The 26,721-nt window shown below is 41.0% G+C and overlaps 2 protein-coding genes across 8 annotated transcripts in view; both read left to right on the forward strand.

The window, feature by feature from the left end:
- The window catches only part of Dip-C (dipeptidase C), a 662,859-nt gene that overhangs the window by 617,604 nt on the left and 18,534 nt on the right, over positions 1–26,721 (forward strand). For 6 of the 7 annotated variants that reach the window (XM_076208361.1, XM_076208363.1, XM_076208368.1 and 3 more), the window contains 2 exons: positions 13,441–13,690; positions 22,704–22,973. In XM_076208361.1, coding sequence (XP_076064476.1) covers positions 13,441–13,690; positions 22,704–22,973 — 520 coding nt within the window. Of the gene's footprint in view, positions 1–8,441; positions 8,582–13,440; positions 13,691–22,703; positions 22,974–26,721 lie in introns of those variants that run through there. The other variant, XM_076208367.1, reaches the window with a different exon arrangement.
- Positions 6,063–8,405, forward strand: LOC143038811 (FAST kinase domain-containing protein 3, mitochondrial-like). The gene has a single exon (XM_076208360.1). The coding sequence runs from the start codon at positions 6,397–6,399 to the stop codon at positions 8,392–8,394; it is 1,998 nt and encodes a 665-aa protein (XP_076064475.1). The 5' UTR covers positions 6,063–6,396; the 3' UTR covers positions 8,395–8,405.

Consider the following 26,721-nt stretch of genomic DNA (forward strand, 5'->3'; position numbering starts at 1 on the left):
GTCCTTCTCCTTTTAATTAGGTCATTTGAAGCTCTAGAGTATTTGTTTTCTCAAATATTTCTTGTACTTCTTACTTTCTCTGCCGATTCCCTAAATTCAAATTCATATCTTCGATGGTGTCCTGGTTAATTTTTAGAGCTTCGAATCTATTTTTAATTTCTAACTGAAATTTCTTATTATTATCATTAATTTTTGCAAGGCTTATTTTCTTTTTTAAAACTAGCTTATTTCTCTCGACTCTGAAGTTGAATTTAGCTGTGCAACTTACCATTCTATGGTCATTACCTATTTTGCCTTTATTTATGACCGTAACATTGTTAATGTTCTTGCTCTCGTCTCCTAATATGAAATCTACTTTGTTTTATGTTGTTCTGTTTGGACTTCTCCAGGTCCATTTACGACCTACACGCTTTGGGGAGAAAGTGTTTATTATTTTCATGTTGTATTTTTCAGTAAAATTGACTAACATCTCGCCTCTGTCATTTCTTTCACCAACTCCAAACTTCCCAAACATGACTCATCTCCCATCTTCTTCTCCACTTTAGCATTAAAGTTGCCTATAACCAACGTGTACTTACGTTTTTCTTGACCATTACCTGAAAAACATAGAAGGATTCAATTTCAGCGTCTAAACTCTGCAAAGTTGGTGCATAAACCTGAATTATTATTAGAGTGTACCTTTTACACAGCCTAATCACAATCCAAGTTACCCTGTCTATGAAACTACTGAATTTGACTACGTTACCAGCAACCTCTCAATTTATCAAGAATCCTACTCCAATAGCTCTTTCTTTTTCCTTACCCCTATAGTAGAACAGGTGGTGACTATCTTGTAACTGTATCAGTTTTTCTTCTGCTCTTCGGACTTCGTTCAGTCCCACGATGTTCCACTTGATGTCTAGTTCTTCCAGTAAACTCTCCAGTCTGTAGTCTTCTGAGATGGTTCTTATGTTGTAAGTATAGATCTTCATTTTCTTCATGCCCAAGAATTGGATCTGCTTGGACAGTGCTTACTCACATTCAGTGGCACACTTTCTGTAAGCACACAAGGCAATGTGGTTGGACCTTTAGGAGACGATGATTCAACAGGAACGCCCGGTTTTCTTTTGGTTGTGCAAATCATGGTGTCTATGAAGGAATTTTGGCAGTAATTTCACCTCCCTGCCAACTGGTATCTGGTGAGATATTTCTTTGGTGTCACCTTATATTTGGTGAAGCCCTGTATATATATATATAGGGTACCCAATAGTCCACGCCGTCATTATGACGGTATCCCATATATCTACGAGGATTTTCCGTGTTCGCCATCAGGGACTTGCCAGTTAGCTGTGGGTCCTGCGACTGTGTGTGCGAGCTGTTCTTTGTATCATCTTTCTTACAAAAACTGTTCGATATGGGTGACCTTGCAGAGATTTCCTCTCAATCATCATAGCATTTGTAGTTGTAGTGTCCTGGTATGAAGGGCAACCAAGGGAATAAATCAACGCAGTGGTCTTTATCTTTCTCTTTATTCACCGAATCAGGCGAGAATGTGGCGAGCCTGAGGTCTGGAGCTGAAGGTCCTCGATCCGGTGTTAGGAAAGAGAGGTCTTGGAGCTAGTCGAGTTGTTGCCGTTGCTGGTGAAGAGGCTGTTCTGTCTTCCGTTGGCAAGAAGCCGTCTTTTGAACCCTGGTAGCGGCTCACAGTCAGATCCCGGTTTCTGACTGATTGGCCGCCGCCTTCCCTTTGGCTATGGGCCAATTGCGAGCCCTGGTGAGTGCGCGCTTCCGCTCGCGTTGATGACGTCATCAATCCCGGCTCGGTCTGCATGGGAGACGATTGACTCGGATGCGGTCGGTGTTGGATGGAGTACAGCCACTACACCACTCCCCCACCCCCCTCTTTGGAAGCGAGCAGCGCGGAGGGTAAGGAGTCGCTCAAGCGGAGTGGGAGTAGCGGGCAGGCCCTCTGGCCAGGCGGCCGGAGCGGGTGATTGTGCCATCGAACGAGATCTCTGGAGAGGAGTTGTCATAGGTTTGACGAGAGGGTCCTGGCTGGGTATGGAGCTGTGGAGATAGACGGTTAAGTGAGTGGGATAAAGGTGAAAGCGGAAATGAGTCCGGGGAGGAGGTAATGTGTTGATGGGTGGGTGGAACAATGGTGGTGGTCTGTGGAGACGGTCGGGTGGGTGAGTGGGGTAGAGGTGAAGAAGGTGAGTTGGGAGGGGAAGAAATGTGTTGAGGATTAGGAGGAATAATTGTGGTGGTATGAGGGGGTGGGCTGGTTTGTTGTGGGCTAGTGGCAGGGATGTGTTGTAAGAGGGAGTGGAGGTGGAAAGGAGGGTTGGAATGGGAAGATGGTGGGGGAGATGGAAGGTGGTTTGAACCTGTCGATGGAAATGCGGTCTGGCTTAGAACCCCGGTCAATGAGGAAGTGCTTCGCCGACCTATTGATGACCCTGTAGGGTCCATCATACGGGCGCTGAAGAGGGACTCGCCTGGAGTCCCGCCTGATGAAGACATGATCAGCTGACTCGAGGGGTGGGGGAACATACATTGGATTTGTGTGTGTCGTCCGTGGTGGTAGGGGGAGGTTGTTGGCAAAGGTCTCCCCGAGTAGTTGAAGGAGGGCGTGTCGGTCGGGGTCTCCGATAGCAGGGGTGGCTATCTCTCCGGGAAGGCGAAGGTCCTCTGCATACACTAGCTGGGACGGGGACACGTCGCTGTCGACCTTGGAAGTATTACGGATGGAGAGGAGCACAAGAATAAGGGGATCGCCTAGATTAAACATGAATTTTATTCTTGAAAAAGTAGTAGCCACGTAAAAATCGACCTTTTAAATTTAACCTAAACAAAATGAAAAAAAAATACTATAGTTTTAACAATTGCTTGTCCACAATATTTTAATTAAGGATGTGTTACGTGTTGCAACCAGTGGAAAGTATAAATACTCGTCAAACAACTGACCGTGTAACATTGTCTGAACCAAGATGTTGTTTGTATGTAAGGTTTTGTGCCTTAAAATGTGCTGCTCATGGGGTATATAACAGTTTACCATTACACATTTGATAGAAAAAGATTCAACTTAAAAAAAAATCTCCAAGTGCTATGATCTCAACGATTTAACTGTTAATAAAGAATATGCACTGTGATTTGTTGTAATATGTCTTCTTGTGTAGGGTTATTTTTTTTTATAAATATTTGTTATTTTGGCTGTCAATTTTGGCTGGGTGTATTTATAGTATAAATTTTATAACATATATATTATGCATCAGGTAAAGAAAATGTCGGTCCTACAGAGCGGTCTGGCGGAGTAGGCCCAGAAGAACAATAAGAACAAGAAATAATAAAAACGAATTGTTAAAAATTGTGGAAATCATAAGCATTAACACGAAAGTGCATAGAGGGATATTTGTCAACTAGATAAAGTTGGGTGTATTTCTAGTATAAGTTTTACGACATGTATATATTATGCATCAGGTAAAAAAAAATGATGTCGGTCCTACAGATCGCTCTGGCGGAGTAGGCCCAGATGTAATAAGAACAAGAAACAATAAATACAACTAGTAAAAAATTATGGTAATTATAAGCTTTATTCATTAACACGAGAGTGCATAGAGGGATATTTGTCAACTAAATAAAGTTGGGTAGTATGATCCAGAACAAAATTAATTAAAGTTCTGGTGTAATCACTAACAAATATGTATAAGACACATAATAGAGATTTTTTTCTATTCTAAATATTCTCACCTGTCTAACATCAGTTGATAATGAAAAAAAGTGTTTTCATGGCTTAACATTTGTGAAAATATACTGGGTTAACCTATGTTAGACATACACATACACATATATGATCTCCCGGTGGCAATGTAACATTGCCACCGGGAGATCATATATGTGTATGTGTATGTCTAACATAGGTTAACCCAGTATATTTTCACAAATCTTAAGCCATGAAAACACTTTTTTTCATTATCAACTGATGTTAGACAGGTGAGAATATTTAGAATAGAAAAAAATCTTTATTATTATTATCATCATCATCATCATCATCATCATCATCATCATCATCATCATCATCATCATCATTATTATTATTATTATTATTATTATTATTATTATTATTATTATTGTTGTTGTTGTTGTTGTTGTTGTTGTTGTTGTTGTTATTATTATTATTACATGTGTACATACATATACCAAAGGCTTTTTCCCCCATACAAGGGCAGTAGCCCAAAAACAAAGGCATAAAAACCACTCCCACCCATTCCATCCCCACATACTCCACTCCCATCCACCCACTTCTTAACTTGGCTCCTCCTGAATGACAGGTCATCCCTGAATATTGCCCACTGCTCTGGATCAGAAATAGTGTCGCAAGACACAACACATCCACAACAAGGCCGCTTCATTAAATCGGCGACCCCCTCCCCTCTCCGTGGCCTCATGCAGAAATGGAGAAGACTGAGAGAAATCCCTTAGGGCTGCGTTATTATTATTTTTTTTTTCACACATACTACCTCACCCCCCATCCCCCACCCAATCCCCCTCATGCATCACAGCATCATCCATACACAACCATTCTCCAACCACCCTTATCATCTGTCCTCTCCCGTCCTCCCTCAACAGACATTCCCCTCATTCCCAATACCATCTTTACCCCATCCATCCATCTCATCCTAGGTCGACCCCTCATGTTCACTCCTTCCATTTCTGGCTTTCACAGCGTTTTACAAGTTTTTTCTTCACTCATTCTTTCCATGTGTCCAAACCATTCCAGTACTCTTTCATCAACCCTATTTCCCAAATACCTTTCCACCCCCATTCTCCTCATTACCACCTCGTTGGGCAGCCAGTTAGGCTGGTTGAAGGCAAACTGATGGAGAGTTAGTTGATTAAAAATGAAAGTTGGGCGCCAGTTGGGGGGGGGGCGAGACGGCGAGGGAGGTGACGACTGTATTTTAAGTCGTGTCCTCGTGCGATCTGCTTGCGAGGGAGCAATGGGGGGATTGGGAGAAAGCAGGAGCCGCGAGGCAGGTTCACGTATGAAGCTCCGAGGCAATATGAATTTTCGGGCGTTTGTCCATCCTTTATATACACAGGCAGGTCATGACCCATGCTCCTAATTGGCGTGAGGTTACGTGTGCTGCGTGAGAAGTCGGAGGCAAAACTTTTGACGCCGGTGACTCACGAAGACAGAGGGTATGCGTTCTTCAATAGGTCCAGTGTTCCCTTGTCACATGGCTGGCCAAGGTGCAGACCATCCATGGCTGGCCGATGCTGGCATTGCACGTGTGTTCCTCAAGGAGGCTTTATCCCACCCGTGGGCCTCAAGGAAGCTCTGGGTCACGTCGCAGCTGGGTAGACGCGAGTGTGTCCCATGGGGCCATTTGTGGGTCAGTAAGGTCGTGAGACGGCCGAGAAAAGGTTGGGACGGAAGTGAGGACCGGAGTGAGGAGGGAAGTGAGGCCTACTCCTAACAATAATAGCTATTATTATTATTGTTGTTGTTGTCGTCGTCGTTATCATTATTGTTATCATCATCATCATCATCATCATTATTATTATTATTATTATTATTTAGTGAAAGACATGTTTATGAAGTATACATGTAATTTTAAGATATACAACAGTTGTGTGAAGTACTGTATACAGGTCCCTGGTAGTAATTTTTCAATTGAATTGAAATAGTAGTTCAATACAATTAACAGTACTAGAAATGAGTTAGACCAGATGGAAGTAACAACCACTTTATTTTCGTAGCTCAAACACTCATGATTGTCAGGTGTTGGATCAATTCAAGGATGGTGGTATTTGCGAAAGGACGATCATTGATGATTGAATTAGAACAGAATAGCACAATATGTATTCAGAAAAAATACGTGACTTCCTCCAGATTTTTGGAAGGGGCACGCGGTGAAGTCGCATGTCTAAATGTGGATATTATCAGGCTTTGCAACAAAATTGTAAGGTATTCAACAAATTGTCATGATGAATACTTAATAGTCACCCCTGAAGTATTTTCTGTGCATTGTTTCATTATCATCCTTTCAAAGAAAACGTATTTTGTAAACAAACGATACTGGTTGAGTGTTGTGCAATGAAAGTTAAAACAAGTACATAAACTTGGCTTAATGGACCTATAATACAGATTAAGTTCATTCAAATGTGTATGAAGAGGTCGTGGCGCCTATATTGTAATAGAGACATATGAACAGATGAATCAACATATCGAAGAATTGAACCAATATCCAGATTGATAAGGGTGATGTAAATTATTAGAAGAAAAATCGAGAACATTTAAGTGACTTTGATATATGAAGATAGAGCGTGGAACTGAGCAATGTTGTAATAAATCCAAATTCTTTGAATGGTATTGTTAATGCATTTGAAATCAAATTATTAACTGTTGGCAAGATGAGTGCCTTAAGAAGCGCTACAGCTGTGTTACCCTCTGTGAGACTGAATTCTAGAGCATGTAATATATTAGGGCAAGCTGCACGACAAATATCCAGTTCACTTTTGATTCAGAAAGATGATAGTAAAAATATTGGGAACACAACAATATTTGTTCAAGATGGAACTAATATTCAGGAATTACCGTCAATTGTGCAAATAATTAATGGAGAGTTTCTTATGACAAGCAATGGTAAAACTCAGGCTGGGAAGAGGATTGAAGGATTAGGATTAGAAATTCCTCAGGTGTCAAAGTCATTATTCAAGAACATTAATTTTGAAGAAGAACAAGAAATGATTCTCGGGTTCATGCGGTGTCAGAGAGTACAAGAAGTCTTCAAACTCCTTGAAACATGTCCTGAGGAAGAAGTTACACCAGCTGTTGCTCTCAATGTTATAAGGAGAATTTTTGAACTAGAAAATCAGAAGGGACATCGTACTCAGAGTGTGAATCAGTACCCAGATGAGGCACCTGTAACTTTTACACGTATTGCTTTAATGAAACGGTTGGTGGAGATTGTATGCGCGAGTCCTGATCCACAAGTAGTTGTAGATGCGTTACGTTCTATGAGTAGGGATTCCTACCATGGAGACAAGAATTCCTATGTGAAAAAGTTATGCACAGAAGCCATCATTCTTGTAACTGAAGGAAGATTAAGAGTGGATCAAGTATGCGAAGTTGCCAAGGCATTCTATAACTTGGGTGAAATAGGTAGCCAGAATGTGGAAAAGGTGTGGGTGGGTATCACTGACAAAGCTGAAGACATGAAACCAAGTGACTTGTGTAATGTCATGAACATTTTGCCCCTAGTTACACAGAGTAGAAGTGCTCTTTATAATGTTGTGGAACGGCGGATGGGGATCATATGGTACAAATTGAAAGCAGAAGATGTTATTAGAATTCTTCACATTCTAGTTCAATTAAAGATTACATCTGTAAGGATGCTGAGCACATTGTCCCGCTGGACCAACCTGAATATCCATATGCTAACGGAAGGGAATTTACGCTGGATTGTGTATTCATTTATGTATTTGAACTATATAGACCATACCATGCAGAAAGCACTCACCAGGTTTATGAAAGCCAAGAAAAGCAATATTAAGGATCCAAGTTTAGTGTCTGTAATTATGGACTACTCCGTCAAAACTAGGTTTCGATCTCCTGAAATACTGGAAATTGCTGCTCAATATTTTGTAAGGAAGGCTGATGTGTTAACTGTACCTCAGATCAGCAGTATGTTTAAGCCATTTGGTCTATTATATTATGAACCAAAAAATGCCCATGACCTTTTCCTAACTTTAGAAGAGCTTTTAGAAGACAAATTTGTACAGTTTCCATCAAACACAATGATTGACATGTTACTCTCCTGTGTTTATCTGAAAAGGTACCCTGTTAACTTTGTTAAGAAAGTGTTTAACCCATATTTCTTTGATAAGATACATTCATTAGAGAGTGGTGAAATTCGCCTAACTCGAACCAAACTCAAAGTGTTTGATAGAGCAATGACCCTTGAATGCCCGAGTTACAATGGTCCAATGTTACCCAGAGATCGCTCGGCCAAAAGTTTTTGGCGTGATGCGAGGGTAATACGGGGTGTCAACCTTATTCAGAGCATTCTTATTGAGATTGCTGGAAATGCAGAAAGAATAACTCCATCTGCCATTTTGCCCAATTTTCCTGGTACAGAGATGTATGTAGTTGATTGTGTTTTGGACATGACTGGCAAATTCTCTCTTCACCTACAACAGAAGAAGTATGCATTATTACTGCACCTCCCAGAACATTACACTGTTGATGGCGAACATCTTGTCGGGCCACAGATGATGCGCACACGCCATCTACAATTGGCAGGTTTTAAAGTAGTATCTTTAAGTCTAGACAAACTTAACAAGTTGAGAATGTACCCAGATGCTCTAAAGGGTTACATTAATGAGGAAATGTTGAAAGTATCTCATTGAAAATAATCAATTCTGTTTAGAATTAAGAATTGTAGAAAATTAGAGAAAAGGATTTATGAACTGGTCTACTACATCTGTGATAGTTTTACAACTAGTCTGTTCAGGTTGAACATCTTGTATTGTGATATATATGTATAAGTAGTAATACATAAAAGGAGAGTTATCTGTCAGTGAAGGTCAATGTCAGGTAAGTTAAATTTTGTGATATTTGTATATATGTAATTCTTAGTGTTTCAACCTTGGCACACCTGCTCTCCAGGCTTTGGTTGTCTAGTACTCCCTTACATGTGATAACTATAACATTTCTTTATTTATACATAATATACCAAAGGCTTTTCCCCCCTTACAAGGGAAGTAGCCAAAAAGAAAAAGGCATAAAAACCATTCCCACCCATTCCATCCCTAATACACTCCACTCCCCTCCACCCTCTACCCTCCCTCTTATCTTGGCACCTCATGGATGATGGGTCATCCCTGCATCTTGTTCACTGCCCTGGTCAGAGGCAGCGTCACAAGACACAGCACATCCACAGCAAGGCTGTTTCATTAAATTGGCGACCTTCTCTCTCTCTCCCCTCATTCAAAAAAGGAGAAGACGTGGAGAAATCCCTTTGGGCTGCGTCAAATTTTTCTCACACATACTATCTCACCCCCTATCCCCCCACCCATTCCACCTCATGCATCACATCATCATCCATATACAACCACTCTCCATTCACCCCTGTCTTCTGTCCTCTCCCATCCTTCCTCAACAGACATTCCCATCTTCGCCAAAGCCCCTTTTACCCCATCCATCCATCTCATCTTAGGTCGCCCCCCTCATGTTCACTCCCTCCATACCTCTTTCTTCACTCATTCTTTCCATGTGTCCAAACCATCCTAATACTCTTTCATCCACCCTATCTCCCAACTCCCTTACCACCCCTGTTCTCCTCCTCACCTCCTCATTTCTTACTCTATCTAGACTAGTAACTCCTATCATACTTCTCAGACACCTCATCTCAAACACATTCAAACTCCTTCTCTCTTCCTCTCTTATGTTCCATGTTTCTGCCCCATACAGTGCTGTTGGCACAATCACTCCTTCATACAATCTCCTCTTACATGGTTAAAATAGATAATATATTTACATTACACAGGTCAGGTCATTGTAGATGTGGTAGTCAAGAGCAATGCTGTGTCTCCCATTGATAGTAGAGATGTTACAAGGGTAGCTTTAGTCATTAACCTGCCTGATGTCAGTGACATTGCAAAGGGCATTGAAGACAGCACTCTCAGACTGTTTGGGCTGTCTGGTGTAGGGCCGAGATGTTCTAATCTTGTACCCACCAAGGCATACATCATTGAAGTGGCCATGGATACCACACTGGTCACAGATGTGGTCGTACACAGGGCATGTTCCCCCGTGCTACCTGTGGCAAAGGCCGTAGTCCTCTCTGTGGCTGCAGTACTTGCATACAACCTGTTCAGCTGTATCTGGTGGTTTAGGCTTCTCCCTCCTTTGATGTCAGTAACTGCTGGTGGCTGAATCCTTGTGTGTGTCTATGAGATGGCTGGCAGAGTGCTTGCCACTCTCTATTGCCTCAATGTATCTTATGGTTTCCTCTAGAGACATGTCCTGATTACGTTTGCCAAGAAGTTCTAGTTGGATCTCAGGGTCACTGACGCCTCTGGTTATGGTGTCCTGCAGCACTTGGTTACTGTAGTCAATGAGGTGGGTACAGGATATACAGTGAATTTTGAACTTACATATGCTGGCTTGACTGCAGAGGTGTGCAATGAAGTTCCGGATTGGCTCATCACGATCTTAGTGCAGATTATGAAGTTGCACATGGGCGACCATAATGTTCTCATTGCAAACAGCAAGCCTCCAGATTGCCTTTAGGACTTCCTTTTCAGGTTGAGAGGAGTGGCTGCCACCTGCATTTCTTGTGACATCTTTACACACCTGTTTGTCACAACATTCCTGAAGTTGTAGAACTGCTTCTCTGCCTGAGATCTTTGTCACCTCATTGTAGTCAGACCACCATGAAAGGAAGTAGGTCCAGTCTTCACTAGAGCCAGCTGTAGATGTGGTGCATCATTTGACCTGTTCCATTCGTACTGATGCTGCATTTGAAGGCCGCAGAGAGGCATGATCTTTAGCATGGAGGTTCAGGAGGGTGATAGCTAGAGTGACCTCTACATCATCTGTAGAGTAGGGCCAGTCCATCACAGGGTGTTTAATGGCTGGTATGATATATTTATATTAGACTTGTGTAGGTTCTGATCATAAATAACTCTTGAGAGTCTTTAGAACAAGTTCTCTATTATTTCTGTCTGGATACAATGATTAGCACATCTGAAATAAGTGACAAGTGACAAACTTAGAATTATGTATAGATTCCACTACAAATGACAAACATGGAGTTACATGTAATATAGATTCCACTACTTAGTCTAGACAGTTCTTGAGATGCTTGGGTACAGATAAAGCCAGGTTTTGGAGGATGGTAAGGTCTAGATTGCTCCTGATCTCATGGAGGTGGGTGATAAGTTTAAGCACTGTGGATGTGTTGTGGCTCTGTAATTAGCTCTTCATCAGTTTCCAGAGGTTTTTGATAGTGTTTAGAGGGAGACTATTACTTAGCCAGTACTTGATGTAGTCAATATTCACCCACTCAAACCATTCTTGGATCAGTTTGGCAGTGCTAGCTGTGTACCATCCTGCATAAATATTTCACTTTTGGAGTAAGCGAAAGATTCCTCTAAGTGGTTAGCAAGAATATTAAGATTATGTTCTTTGGTCACTGAGGTTCTTTGGCAAAACCACTAAATCCTTAGTACTGTGGTACCCAATGCCCCCTAGACTGCCACACTATCTGGGTGTTTTACAGTCTCCTCAGTGCACTTTGGGAAGTAAGGACCCAATCCAGGATGTGGTTTCTATGCCTTTTTCTTTTTGGCTTACCCCCTGTGTGAGGGGGAAAAAATCCTTTGGTATATGTATGTACCTTCCAGATGGTTATCTCAAGCTTGTGAATTGCAGATGTGTCCTCCTGACAAAGGCATGCCTACATTATGCCCCATAAGTTTTCTATGGGGGAAATATCGGGTGACTAACCAGGCCAATCTGTGTAGTTGATCTCACTGTCACTGAGCCACTTTTTGGTTGTCCTTGAGGTGTGGCAAGGGGCGCCATCCTGCTGAATGATCTCACACCTGGTTTTTGCAAAACACTCCCCTAAATTCTCCTGCAGAAGGTTAATATAGCATTCAGAGTTGACAGTCTGGCCCTTAGGGAGTATTACAAGGTTCCCCAAACCACCATAGCCAAGGGCACCCCACACCATAAGGTAGGGCAGCTGAGACTTCCACATCTTCGTTTCCTTGCTCTCACTTATACAAAAGGTTGCTTCCTCAGTCCAAAGGACCTTATGCCACTGAACAAGGTCCCAGTCTTTATGATCCTTGGCAAATTGGACACGGTGGCACCTTTGTTTTGCAGTGACAAGGGGCTTCACACATGCTTTCACTTTTGAGTAATTTAACAGCTTCTGAATATTTTCCTGAATTGTCCTGATGGAGACGTCACTGAGAAGCTTAGGGTTCTTTTCCTTCAATTCCTTTGCAGTTGTAGAAGGGTTAAGGTCCACCTAACGTTTGACAAGCTTTAACAACTTTGGGGAAATCCTCAGGGCCTTGCCCCAGGCATGTTTGTGGAGGGGCATGGTATCAACCCCTCCCCCTGTGCACCATTTTGTTAGGAGTCGAGACACAGTATACTCAGTCACACCAGTTGTCTTGGCATTTTCTCGATTACTCTTCCCTACTTTGTGTAGTTCAGTTACTTTCACAATGTTATCATGTGCTGTGTGATTTCCAGGTATCACACAAAGGGCAGTGAACACTGTGAGGAAAAACTAAGAAACTCTGTGACAGCGCAAAGAAAAAAAAAGGGGGGGGGGGAAGAAAAAAATAAAGGGAAAAAAAAATCCACTGAAGGACAGTCACACACTCACTGGCTTTGTCACATGTGGCTATTGTGTGGATGGATGGATGAAGGTTCTAGTTAGTAATTTTTTCCCACATGGTTTTTGTAAATGAGATATCATCACACGGATCCCAAAAATGCAGACTGTTATGCATACTCAAAAAGTTTGCAAAACAGTCTGTGCTAACTGTATGCATGTATATTATTACTATTATTGGAAGTTCACTGAGCGGGCAGGTTAGGACATTGTTACTTGCAGTGAAGGTTGAGGGGATGGTGGTTCGAGTCTACCACTGGTGAAGTTGAACCAAGGGCATGAGTCATTAAATTCCATGCTACAAAGTCCCCTGTAAGGGGTACTGCTCTAACCTCCTGATAGGGGGAGTTTGTGACATTTAACCATAGAAAAAAAAAATTAATATTGAGTGGAAAAATATGAAAGTTAGGCAGCTGTCAGATTGGGTAGATCAGTTTGGAGGTGGTTTGTGCATATGGAAAGCAGAAGTGGGAATGAGTTTGAGAGGAATACCAAGAATGAGATGGATGGGGTGAGGGGGCTTTAGATGCATGTGGAATGTCTGTAGAGCAGGAAAAAAATACAATGGAGAGAGATTGTGAATGGATGAATGGGTAATGCTTTATAAATTATTTTGAGTGGCTGAGGGAAGGGGTTGCCATATAAAATGGTAGGAGTAAACTAACTGGTTGTTGGGTCTTTCTGTGGAGGAGCTGTGGTTCACTGTCTTGATTATGACCCAAGAAGTATTTACCTAATTGTCTCCTGTTCTCTAATTTTCAAACATACCTAGACTCAAATTCATGTATGGTTCCAACTTAATCTATAGCTTTGATTTCCAATTATCATATTTAGATTTGAACTTATTTATTGTTTGAAATGGGAAACAGGACAGTCATTTATACTTTGGGACTGAGGTAAGAAGAATGGTTGAATGGGTTTTATTTATGAGAAGGGTATGTGCTTTGACTTGCCACCCTCAAGAAGGAAAGGACCTACCATAATATAGCACAGTTCTTTTGTATGTAGAGGTTTCAAAGCACTTTTTTTTTCTCAGCCGAGTTACCAAGACAAAGGCAGAGATAGAGGTTCTTCGTTTTGCTGCTGCTGTATCTTCTGCTGCCCACCGTGAAATGATGCGCAAGATCCGTCCAGGGATGAAAGAATACCAGCTTGAGTCTATTTTCCGCCATCACACATACTACCATGGAGGATGTCGTCATCAAGCCTACACTTCAATTTGTGGCACAGGACATAATGGATCAGTTCTGCATTATGGACATGCAGGAGAACCCAATGCCAAGACAGTGAGTTTTTTTTTCTTTTATCTTTAATGTGTTTAGAGTTCATCCAAAATAAGATAGATAAAGAATAAATAATAATAACAATTTGCCCATACTGCAACATCTTCAATACTTTTGACATCATCCCTTTCACTGGTACCAATGATGGGTACCTGCATGCAGTGGTCCTGCAAGATGGACAGTAGAGCTGCACATTTTCAGAACCCCTCAACCCCTCACCTCCTTACTGCAACATCTTCACCCCTGTTAATATCATCCCTTTCACTGGTACCAATGATGGGTACCTGCATGTGATGGTCCTGTAAGATGGACAGTGGAGCTGCACATTTTCAAAACCCCTCAATCCCCTCACCTCAATCACTTCCGTCAAGAGGTATAGCTCTTAGGGGCTGACACTCACTATCTGGACTGGGCCCAAGATTTCTATCAACTTCATTTGTATTTCTTACACCTTTTCACACATAGCTGCCAGCCAACAACTCCCCATTTCCTTCTACTTTCACTTGGTGACAGAAATAGTCCTGCACTAATACAACACAGACAAGAGTCCAGTTTCTTCTCATAGAAATATGTGGGAGAGCCTAAGGAGTATTACCAGTTGCTATAGGGCTGCAAGTTTTCCACTAAGTGAAATTAGAAACAATAATCACTACCACTTTCTCTCCCTGTGTAATAATCACTGTAGCCTCAGGTTTCTCTGACAGGAAACCCACAACCTCACAGCAGCTGGGAAATGTCCTTAGGCTCTCTTATGGATTTCTCTGGGGAGAAGCTTTGGACTGTTGGTTGTGTTGTGTAAGTGTGGTACTCTTTTTGTGTCACTACTGGCCTATAGGAGTAGAAGGAGAGCAGTTGCCAATTGTCAGCTCCTCTTATGTGAAGAAAGGAGGAAATACAGTTGAAGCTGACATAGAGATCTTGTGCATGGTCTAGATATTGAATGTAATCCTCTTGGGGATGCACCTCCAGATGAAGTTAAAGGTGTTTACAAATTGTGAAGGTAGGCAGCTGGAAAATGATGTCTGTCTTGTAGGATCACCACTTGTAGGTACCTGTTGTTGCTCCTACAAAGACTTAAGATCTAGACAAATGAGTAGAAGTCTCAACTTATAGATTTTCTTCAAAGTGAGGTGACAAAGCAAAGGAAAAGGATATCCTCTCCCCATTCACTATTGCCAATATATCCCTGGTGTACCCCTGATATGGAAGATGCAAGTCTGTACCAGGGTTTCTCAAACCTTTTGCCTCTGTAGACCCATAAGGTCTTATAATGTCTTATGGGGACCTCCTAAGTTCTAGACCTAGATAAATGCATTGTAGGAACTCTATAATAATGCATCCACATGAGTACAATAAAGTTGTATGTGGTTATGATCTCATGAACCCCCAAGATGTTCTCTGCATATGCATCCCCTTGGGTCCAGTTACTCCTAGGTGAGAAACCCTGATCTATATCTTCAAGTCACTGTCACCCAAACACATTTTCACTTGTTTGACATCATGACCATGGGTTCAACTATCCCATCCACCCACCATTTTCTTGGTTTGTCCCCTGATGTTACTACATTCATACATATACCAAGGCTTTTTCCCCCTTTCAAGGGAGGTAGCCAAAAAGAAAAAGGCATAAAATCATTCCCACCCATTCCATCCCTAAATACACTCCACTCCCCTCCACCCTCCTTCTTATCTTAGCACCTCCTGGATGACGGGTCATCCTTGCACCCTGTCCACTGCCCTGGGTCAGAGGCAGTGTCGCAAGGCACAGCACATCCACAGCAAGGCCGCTTCATTAAATCGGCGACCCCTCCTCTCCGTCCCCCCATGCATAAAAGGAGAAGACGGGGAGAAATCCCTTCGGGCTGCATCAAATTTTGCTCACACATACTACCTCACCCCCCATCCCCCCACCCATTCCACCTCATGCATCAGAACAGCATCCATATACAACCATTCTCTATTCACCCCTGTCTTCTGTCCTCTCCCATCCTTCCTCAACAGACATTCCCCTCTTCCCCAAAGCCCCCTTCACCCTATACATCCACCTCATCCTAGGATGTCCCCTCATGTTCACTCCCTCCACATCTGCCTTCCACACCACTTTTACTAGTCTTTCTTCACTCATTCTTTCAATGTGTCCAAACCATCTCAATACTCTTTCATCAACCCTATCTCCCAACTCCCTTTCCACCCCTGTTCTCCTCCTCACCTCCTCAGTTCTCACTCTATCTAGCGAAGTAACCCCCATCATACTTCTCAGACACCTCATCTCAAACACATTCATACTCCTTCTCTCTTCCTCTCTTATGTTCCATGTTTCTGCCCCATATAGTGCTGTTGGCACAATCACTCCTTCATACAGTCTCCTCTTAGTATCCATTCCCAAATGTCTATTCCTCATTACACTTTTTAATCCACCAAGGCATTTACTCGCTGCTCTCAATCTACATTCTACCTCCACCTTCACTCCACCTTTTCCTGCCACATTTGCACCCAAGTATCTAAAACTATCCACTTCCTCCAGTTGCTCTCCCTTAATGCTCACTTCCAGTCTACTGCCACTTTCACCCCTTGTACATCTCATCACCTTACTTTTACCCACATTTATCTTCAGCTTTCTTCTTTCACACACACTCCCAAACTCTGTCACTAACTTCCTCAATCCCTCCTCTGATCCTGCCACAAGCTCAGTGTCGTCCACAAATAACAGCTGGCTTACCTCCCACTTTTCTCCATTTCTTTTAACCATCTCCAATCCCTGACCCACTACCCTTGCATTTACCTCTCGCACCACCCCATCCATGTACAAGTTGAACAGCCAGGGCAACATAACGCATCCTTGACGAAGCCCCACCTTTACCTCGAACCACTCACTCTCTCCATTTCTAATCCTGACACATGCTCTACTACTCTCGTAAGAACTCTTGACAGCTCCTAGAAGCTTTTATCTTATCCCGTATATACACAAAACCTCCCAGAGTGCCTTCCTGTCTGCCCTGTCGTAAGCCTATTCCAGATCCAAAAAAGCCAAAAAAACATCCTTCCCCTTTCCTATAGCTTTGTTACCACAAAAATCTGATCTACACAACCTCTACCTGTCCTAAATCCACACTGTTCCTCACCAATTGCTCCCTCTGTTCCTCTCCTAATCCTCTCAGTCAAGATCCTCCCATAAGCCTTCCCAACTACACTTAACAAGCTAATCCCTCTGAAACTACTACACTCACACTTGTCCTCTTTTCCCTTGTAAGGTGGAACTATACGTTACTAGTGGCACTAAAGGTTCATGAGTTCCCTGGAGGACATCTACCCTCATCCATAACATGACCAAACCATCAAAGGAGTGGTGTGCTGATTTCATATTATTATTATTATTATTATTATGACGGGTCATTCCTGCACCCTGTCCACTGCCCTGGGTCAGAAGCAGTGTCGCAGGACACAGCACATCCACAGCAAGGCCGCTTCATTAAATCGGCGACCCCCCCTCTCCGTCCCCCCATATAAAGGAGAGGACGGGGAGAAATCCCTTCGGGCTGCGTCAAACACACTACCTCACCCCCATTCCCCCGTCCAATCCACCTCATGCATCACAACATTTTCCATATACAACCATTCTCCATTCACCCGTCTTCTGTCCTCTCCCGTCCTTCCTCAACCGACATTCCCCTCTTCCCCAAAGCTCCCTTCACCCCATCCATCCATCTCATCCTAGGACGTCCCCTCATGTTCACTCCCTCCACATCTGCCTTCCATACCTCCTTTACTAGTCTTTCTTCATTCATTCTTTCCATGTGTCCAAACCATCCTAATACTCTTTCATCCACCCTATCTCCCAGCTCCCTTTCCACCCCTGTTCTCCTCCTCACTTCCTCATTTCTCACTCTATCTAGCCTAGTAACCCCCATCATACTTCTCAGACACTTCATCTCAAAGGATTACAAAGGCAAAGCATGCCGACAGGAGACCTTTTGATCCATATCTAGGTCGGATGAAAAAAAAAAAAAAAAAAAAAAAAAAAAATCATATTAATAATAAATTAAAACTATAACAATGTAAATAACAATTAAAATACATAAATAAATGCATTGGTATAGTTGAATAACAAACAAACAGGTAAATAGTAAATGATAATAAATTGACATATAACTAATAATAAATGAAATTCAGACAGACAAATTATAACAAAACAAAAACAAATAATATAACATAAATTATAATAATTACAGCATCTTACTTAGGTATTTATCTAAATGATTCTTAAAGCTTCGAACTGAACTACATTGCACTACCTGTGCAGGAAGTTTATTCCATTCATTAACTACACGGTTGGCAAAGTTGTTTCTACCTACTTCCAAATTGAATCTATTTCCGGACAGTTTGAGACCATTGTTTCTTGTCTGATTCTCATTCAATGTGAAAATTTGGTCACTTTTGATGTTGTCAATTCCCTTTAAAATCTTAAAGACCTGTATCAAGTCACCTCTGAGTCTACGCTTTTTTAGGGAAAACAGATTCATGTGCTTAAGTCGATTTTCGTATGATTTATTTTTGATATTTGGAATCAGTTTTGTGGCTCGCCGTTGTACTTTTTCCAGTCTGTCAATGTCTTTAATGAGATTCGGTGACCATACGGAAACAGCATATTCCAAATGTGGACGAACTAACGATTTATATAGCTTGTTAATGAGTGATGGACTTTTGAAATCAAAAGATCGCGCAATCAATCCCAGAATCTTATTTGCTTTCTCAGAGGCTGAAATACACTGCTTGGATGATTTGAGGTCGTTACTGATAATTACGTCGAGATCTTTTTCACTATCCACTTTTGTTAACGAATTTCCAAATAACTTGTAATCGTACTTGCTGTTATTTTTACCTATGTGCATTACCTTGCATTTACTTGTGTTAAATTTCATTAGCCACTTTTCAGACCATTGCTGTAATTTATCTAAATCTTCTTGAATATCTAATTGGTTTGAGTGATCATTTGCCACTCCGCACAGTTTTGTATCATCAGCAAATTTGGAAACAGTAGATTTTAGTCCATGGTCTATATCATTTATATATACTATGAATAGAAGTGGCCCAAGAACGGAACCCTGAGGAACTCCACTTGCAACACTTTTCCATCCAGAAGTTTTTCCATTTAAAACAACTCTCTGTTTTCGACCTTTCAACCAATTACTAGTCCAACCTAATAGGCTACCACTTATTCCATGCAAAGCTAATTTAGTAAGTAGTCTTTCGTGTGGGACGGTATCAAAAGCTTTTGCAAAGTCTAGATATATTAAATCTATATTGTTTCTTTTGTCATAATTCGAGATAACTGTGTTGTAGAATTCGAGTAAGTTAGTCACGCAAGAACGTTTCCGTCTGAAACCATGCTGGCTATCATTTATCAAACGGTTACTTTCTAAATGATATTCGATAGCATCTCTGATGATAGTTTCCATTATTTTTCCTACGATCGAAGTCAAACTAATAGGCCTATAGTTATTTGGTTTCTTTTTGTCACCTTTTTTGAATATGGGAGTAACGTTAGCTAGCTTCCATTCTCTTGGGACATCTCCGGATATGATGGATTTCTTAAAAATAATTTCTAATGGAACAACAATCTCATTTTTCATTTCCTTCTCTCTTCCTCTCTTATGTTCCATGTTTCTGCTCCATATAGTGCTGTTGGCACAATCACTCCTTCATACAGTCTCCTCTTAGCATCCATTCCCAGATTCCTATTCCTCATTACACTATTTAAACCACCAAGGCATTTACTCGCTTCTCTCAATCTACATTCTACCTCCACCTTCACTCCACCTTTTCCTGCCACATTTGCACCCAAATATCTAAAACTATCCACTTCCTCCAGTCTTTCACCCTTAATGCTCACTTCCAGATTACTGCCACTTTCACCCCTTGTACATCTCATCACCTTACTTTTACCCACATTTATCTTCAGCTTTCTTCTATCACACACTCTCCCAAACTCTGTCACCAGCTTCCTCAATCCCTCCCTCGATCCTGCCACAAGCGCAGTGTCGTCCGCAAACAACAGCTGGCTCACCTCCCACTTTTCTCCATTTTCCTTAACCATCTCCTATCCCTGACCCACTACCCTTGCATTCACCTCTCGCACCACCCCATCCATGTATAAGTTGAACAGCCAGGGTGACATAACGCATCCCTGACGAAGTCCCACCTTTACCTCAAACCACTCACTCTCTCCATTTCTAATCCTGACACAAGCTCTACTACTCTCATAAAAACTCTTGACAGCTCCCAGAAGCTTTCCTCCTATCCCGTATATCCGCATAACCTCCCACAGTGCCTTTCTGTCTACCCTGTCATTTAGGAGGTGCTAAGATGGGAGGGAGGGTGGAGGGGTGTGGAGTGTTTTCGGGGATGAAATGGGTGGAAATGTTTTTGTGCCTTGTCCTTTTTGGCTACCCCCCTGGTAAGGGGGAAAAAAGCCTTGGTATATGTATGTATTATTATTATTATTATTATTTTTTTTTCTTTTTTTTTTCTTTTTTTTTTTTCTTTTTTGCCAATGCCGATGCCAATTCCAATTTATATAATTATGGTATATCAGTTTTAATATAAAGTAATTGAAATATGATTTTTACTTACTTTATAATTTATGTAGATTTATACATAACAGATTGGGCTACTTTTTAACTATTTTATTATGTACTTGTTTCCATAGAAATTTTTTGTTTACAAATATTTTTAAACCAGCATCACTAAGCATAATTAATTGGTGTTTTTATTTTATAAGCCAGTTGTATATAATCACTAAAGCAATACATAAATGCATAATTTTTTTTTTTTTAAATAATACTTATTACATTGTTGATGATGAAGAACAACTTATTAGACAAAACAAACCTTAATATAGAATTTGAAAATGCTAATAAAATATATGTGATACTATTTATAAAGATGCCAGATGTTGATTTAGCAATTTTTAAGCCTCTAAAGTCTACTTACAAAAATTGTATTTTTGAGTAATGGGGAACTATTAAGCCAAAATGCATAAAGATGTTTTGTTATATATTTACTTGTCAAAATACATAAAAAAAATTATTTGCAAATGATTCGTATGGCTATAAATTGCAGCGGAGTGAGTGGGAGTAAATCTGCCTGCCAATTTTTTGCACTTATACATACATACATATACCAAGGCTTTTTCCCCCTTACAAGGGAGGTAGCCAAAAAGGAAAAGGCATAAAATCATTTCCACCCATTCCATCCCGGAATACACTCCACACCCCTCCACCCTCCCTCTTATCTTAGCACCTCTTGGATGATGGGTGATCCCTGCACCTTGTCCATTGCCCTGGGTCAGAAGCAGTGGTGCAAGACACAGCACATCCACAGCAAGGCCGCTTCATTAAATCGGCGACCCCCCCATCCGTCTCCCCATGCATAAAAGGAGAAGTCGGGGAGAAATCCCTTCTGGCTGAGTCAAATTTTGCCCTCAAATACTACCTCACCCCCCATCCCCGCCCATTCCACCTCATGCATCACAACATCATCCGTATACAACCATTCTCCATTCACCCCTGTCTTCTGTCCTCTCCCGTCCTTCCTCAACAGACATTCCCCTCTTCCCCAAAGCCCCCTTCACCCTATACATCCACCTCATCCTAGGACGTCCCCTCATGTTCACTCCCTCCACATCTGCCCTCCATACCTCTTTTACTAGTCTTTCTTCACTCATTCTTTCCATGTGTCCAAACCATCCTAATACTCTTTCATCAACCCTATCTCCCAACTCCCTTTCCACCCCTGTTCTCCTCCTCACCTCCTCATTTTTCACTCTAACCTAGTAACCCCCATCATACTTCTCAGACACCTCATCTCAAAAACATTCAAACTCCTTCTCTCTTCCTCTCTTATGTTCCATGTTTCTGCCCCATACAGTGCTGTTGGCACAATCACTCCTTCATACAGTCTCCTCTTAGCACCCATTCCCAAATGTCTATTCCTCATTACACTTTTTAATCCACCAAGGCATTTACTCGCTTCTCTCAATCTACATTCTCCCTCCACCTTCACTCCACCTTTTCCTGCCACATTTGCACCCAAGTATCTAAAACTATCCACTTCCTCCAGTCTTTCACCCTTAATGCTCACCTCCAGTCTACTGCCACTTTCACCCCTTGTACATCTCATCACCTTACTTTTATCCACATTTATCTTCAGCTTTCTTCTATCACATACTCTCCCAAACTCTGTCACCAACTTCCTCAATCCCTCCTCCGATCCTGCCACAAGCGCAGTGTCATCCGCAAACAACAGCTGGCTTACCTCCCACTTTCCTCCATTTTCTTTAACCATCTCCAATCCCTGACCCACTACCCTTGCATTTACCTCTCGCACTACCCCATCCATGTATAAATGGGTAAAATCGACTGAGTCCATAGATGCCCGGATGATTTACTCCCATATTACTCACGCTTAATTTCTGTTGTAGAAACTTTGCTGTTTCAAAAAATTATATATTTTTAGTTTAATTTTATACAAGAAATAAAAAAATTAAATTAAAAAATAATAAATTTGCTCAAACATTTACTCTGACTTGTGCTGTTATTTTAAAAGCATCGACATCGGCAAAATATTGCCAATGCCAATGTCAAATTCCATTCTCAAAAAAAAATGCCAGTGCCAATTAATTGGCATATCCCTACATCAAAGGTTGTCCTGGTCTACTTTTTCTTCCAATGTAATCCATACCTTACTCCATTCATGAATCCAGTTGTTCATTACTTTATCATATTCTCCATGCAAAGTCTTCAAGCATCTCATATTACTTCTTTCACACAACTCTTGCATTTATCACCCAGATCTCATTATGCATAAACGAAAATTGGTTTGTCAGCATAAGTCCATTTCAAGTGCTTATGGAAGTTCATAATAGCTTAATATTTAATTTTGCTGGCTGTAGAGAGGGATATATTTTTAGAAATTACTTGATTGTGGAATTACTTCTTATATTGTAACTTAATTACAGATTCGAGATGGGGATATGTGCCTATTTGATTTAGGTTCTGAGTACTACTGCTACTCATCAGACATCACCTGCTCCTTCCCAGCCAATGGCAAGTTTACTGCTGACCAGAAACTGATATATAATGCAGTGCTAGCAGCAAGGGATGCTGTAGCAGCAGAAGCAAAGCCTGGGGTTTCCTGGGTATATCTGCATGAAGTTGCTTATCGAGCTATGTTACAGCATCTCAAGGATGGAGGAATTGTGCAAGGTGACATTGAGGACATGATGAAGGTAGGTTATTACAGAAGCTGATTTGTATATCAATTGTCAGTCAGTGCATTACCTCAGTTGTCAGTCAGTGCATTATCCAGGTCTCTTTAAGATTTGCAGTTTCCAAGTAAGTGACCATGGTTACCGGCTTAGCCCATAAGTCACTCAGAGAAAAAAGTTTGTTGTCTAAATAGGGTGAATGTTGGGTAGTTTGAAATGAAGTGCTCTCTCTTTAGTGTGGTTGTTGTATCTAGGACAATTGTCATCTATTGCTGGGTAAATTGGTACTGGATGGGGGTACAAGTGGACTGGTGGTATAAGAGGGACTTGGATGTGTGAGAAATGTGGAGCAGGGAAGATGGGGTGCAAATGATTGATGCGAATGGAGGAAGAGTGTGAATGGATGAAAGGATGATGTAACCAAAAATGGTGTTCTTCTTATATGTTCCCCCCCAACCCCCATTTGGTGGATTGGTGTTTTGATTTAATCATTCTTGGGGAAAGGGCATTTGGTATGTATGCTCATGATACTGCTTTAAAGTGGGCTGATGACCTGAACATAGGCATGCCATTGTAATTCTTGTTTATTTTGAGTGATTTCTCAGGTTGATATCTGGGTGAGTTTGGTGAAATATAGCATTTGGTTATTTGTTACAGACTTATTTTGGAATCTGTGGTGTAATGGTTTTATATGAATGTTTTTGTGAGTTGCTGGGGGCAGATTATTGTGGATGTTTGAGCTGTATGTTTGTGTGGTATGATGCCAATTGTTCCCTCAAGCTTCACTCAGAAAATCTGCAGTCCCACAGTGGCTGGTATGGGTACTTGGGCCCTTCCACAGATCTCACTAGAAAAAAATTCAGACCTCCTCATGGAGTTGAAAGGGAAAAAATAACACAAAAAGAAAGTGATTGTGTTGTGTTTTTGTAATTGTATACATATAGCGTTATACAGTTACAGGTATAACATAAAGTGTAGTAGTGTAGTGTTCTATTAATTTTGAATCAAAACTGGTTTGTTACTGTAGTCCAAAGGTAGGAGTAATAGTATAAGGTAAGCAGAGTAAGCTTAGTGTATTTAGTTTATTTAGTGACCGCTTTTGTTTCTTTTGTTGATTTATATTTTTTCTTTGCCATTTGTATTGCTGAAGGAGGAGCAAAATGGCTTGTGAAGATTGTGCAAAGAAGAACTAATGGACAAAATATACAACATAATAAGATGCTCACTGAAAGAAGGAAAAATATTAAAGAACTGAAAAATGTCAACATTGTACCAATATATAAAGGAGGAAACAAGGAAGAACCAACTAATTACTGACCAGTCTCCCCAACAAGCACTGTAGTCAAATTTGTGAGAAGATTATCAAGAATAGATGGGTAATACACTTGGAAGAAAACAATATAATAAACCCAAGACAATTTGGATTCAGACAGGGAAGATCATGTACCCCAAATTTAATCTGTTGTTACTCAAGACTAATAGATAATACAAGAAAGGGATGAATGGGCTGATTGTGCTTTCCTAGACTTACAGAAAGCCTTCGACAAAATACCACACAAAAAAATTATTTAAAAAATTGGAAAACATAGGAGGGATGCAAGGCAACCTACTAAACTGGATGGAAAATTTCCTGCATGATAGAAAAATGAGAGTAATACTCAGAGAAACGATTTCAGGTTGGAAAGAGGTGATTAGTGAGTTCCACAAGGATCTGTATTGGCTGCAATAATGTTCACTATTTATGTGAATGATATGGATGATGATGTGGAATGCTACATGAGCTTCTTTGCTGATGATACTAAATTGTTGAGGAAAGTGAAAACCGAAACAGACTGGAAATCACTACAGAGAGACCTGAATAAGGTTTGGAAATGGAGTCAGAAGTGGGAAGTGGACTTCAACATTAAGAAATACAACCATTCCTCATTTAACGACGACAATTGGGACCAGCGTCGCCGTCGTTAACCGAATTGGTTGTTAAGCAAAGGTGTACTGTATGTACAATGTCCAGCAATACATGTATCTTTATTTTTGTGTATTTTCCCTCTTTTACACTGTATATTAAAGCTTTATTTACTGTTTTGATAGTACAGAAAGCCCTCAAATAATGCAGTAGTTAGGTTCCTGAAATTACCGTGTATGACCAAATCCGCGTATGCTGACATTCCATATTAAATACCGGGTTATTTTTTTAGTTTCGACCATGGGCGCAATATAGCAATAGAAAATTAATTATTAATTTTGTAAATTAGAATGTATCAACGTAATATGCAATTTTGTGGGCGGAAATGAAAGTAAAAAATACCTTGCTACAAGCAAATATGCTAATGAACGAAGTCGGTAGCATAGGATTGGGACGCCATCTTGTCATCTGTCAATTGACGGCCTCGGTACTTCCAATAGTACCTCACCAGGTACATTTTCTTGAAAGAATGTTATGGAGCGGAGATACATGCATTCCTTCAAGCTGCAAGAACTTTGTATACCCTGCAAGCTGAGAGAGTGGTTGAAAAGCCCGCCAAAGTCTCTCACGACGACGATAATGAGGACGATCCGGATGACATTTAATTTGCAGGTAATGATTCATTAACCATTTCACTCCGGGCCAAAATCTCGCGGGCAGCATTATCTGCCAGACGTACGATGTGTCGTAATAATACTTGCATCATAAAATATAGTCACCGCTTATATCGATCGTTCTCTCTTTCACCCGTGAATTTTGATAACCATAGAAAATGTGATGAAGACAGTTTAGAGAGTATGTCATTAAGTAGGGGCAACTACAATAAATATAATCAAGACGCCGATATGGCAGCCTCGCATATCCACTTGCTCCTCATGCCGCCTACGTATGCTGCACCGTATGGAAGTGGTTAAACACAGGTTAGGTTAGTTTAGTTTAGGTTAGACAAATTTATCATCCTTTCATTTCTTCGATGTTGGCATCTATCATAACAAACATGGCGTACCATTCGTCCGACATGACTTCGTTACTTACGAAATCTGTTTTAGCACCTTTTTTGTTTTTTTATTTCCGCTCACAAAATTGCATATTACGTTGATACATTATAATTTACAAAATCAAAAATTAATTTTCTATTGCTATATTGCGCCCATGGTTGAAACTAAAAATTTACCAATACCGGTATATACTGTACCCCAGGTAGTTTTTGCAGCTTGCAGGATGGTAATGTAGACCTAAGCTTCAGAACACTTTACCTCACAGCTAATATCCACCGTACAAGTTCATTTATAACATCATACAAATTTGCCTCAGCCAACTTATCGTACACGACGTCGTAACTTCTGGAGATTTACGTTAAACGAATATTGGTCTGTCATAAAGACCATCATTACTCCGCATTGTCATTAACTGAGTAGGTCATTAAACAAGTTGTGGTTGTATAGCATAATGGAATTCGGAAAAATTAAAAAAAAAAAAAAAAAAAAAAAAAAAAAAAGAATATCAGGACAATATGCAATGGGAACTAAAAAGGTAAAGAAAGTACATACATACATATACCAAGGCTTTTTCCCCCTTACAAGGGAGGTAGCCAAAAAGGGAAAGGCATAAAATCATTTCCACCCATTCCATCCCTGAATACACTCCACACCCCTCCACCCTCCCTCTTATCTGAGCACCTCCTGGATGACGGGTCATCCCTGCACCTTGTCCACTGCCCTGGGTCAGAAGCAGTGTCGCAAGACACAGCACATCCACAGCAAGGCCGCTTCATTGAATCGGCGACCCCCCCTCTCCGTCCCCCCA

Source organism: Oratosquilla oratoria, chromosome 25 (assembly GCF_046742065.1).
Source record: "Oratosquilla oratoria isolate Oo_2021 chromosome 25, ASM4674206v1, whole genome shotgun sequence".
NCBI classification, from domain to species: domain Eukaryota; kingdom Metazoa; phylum Arthropoda; class Malacostraca; order Stomatopoda; family Squillidae; genus Oratosquilla; species Oratosquilla oratoria.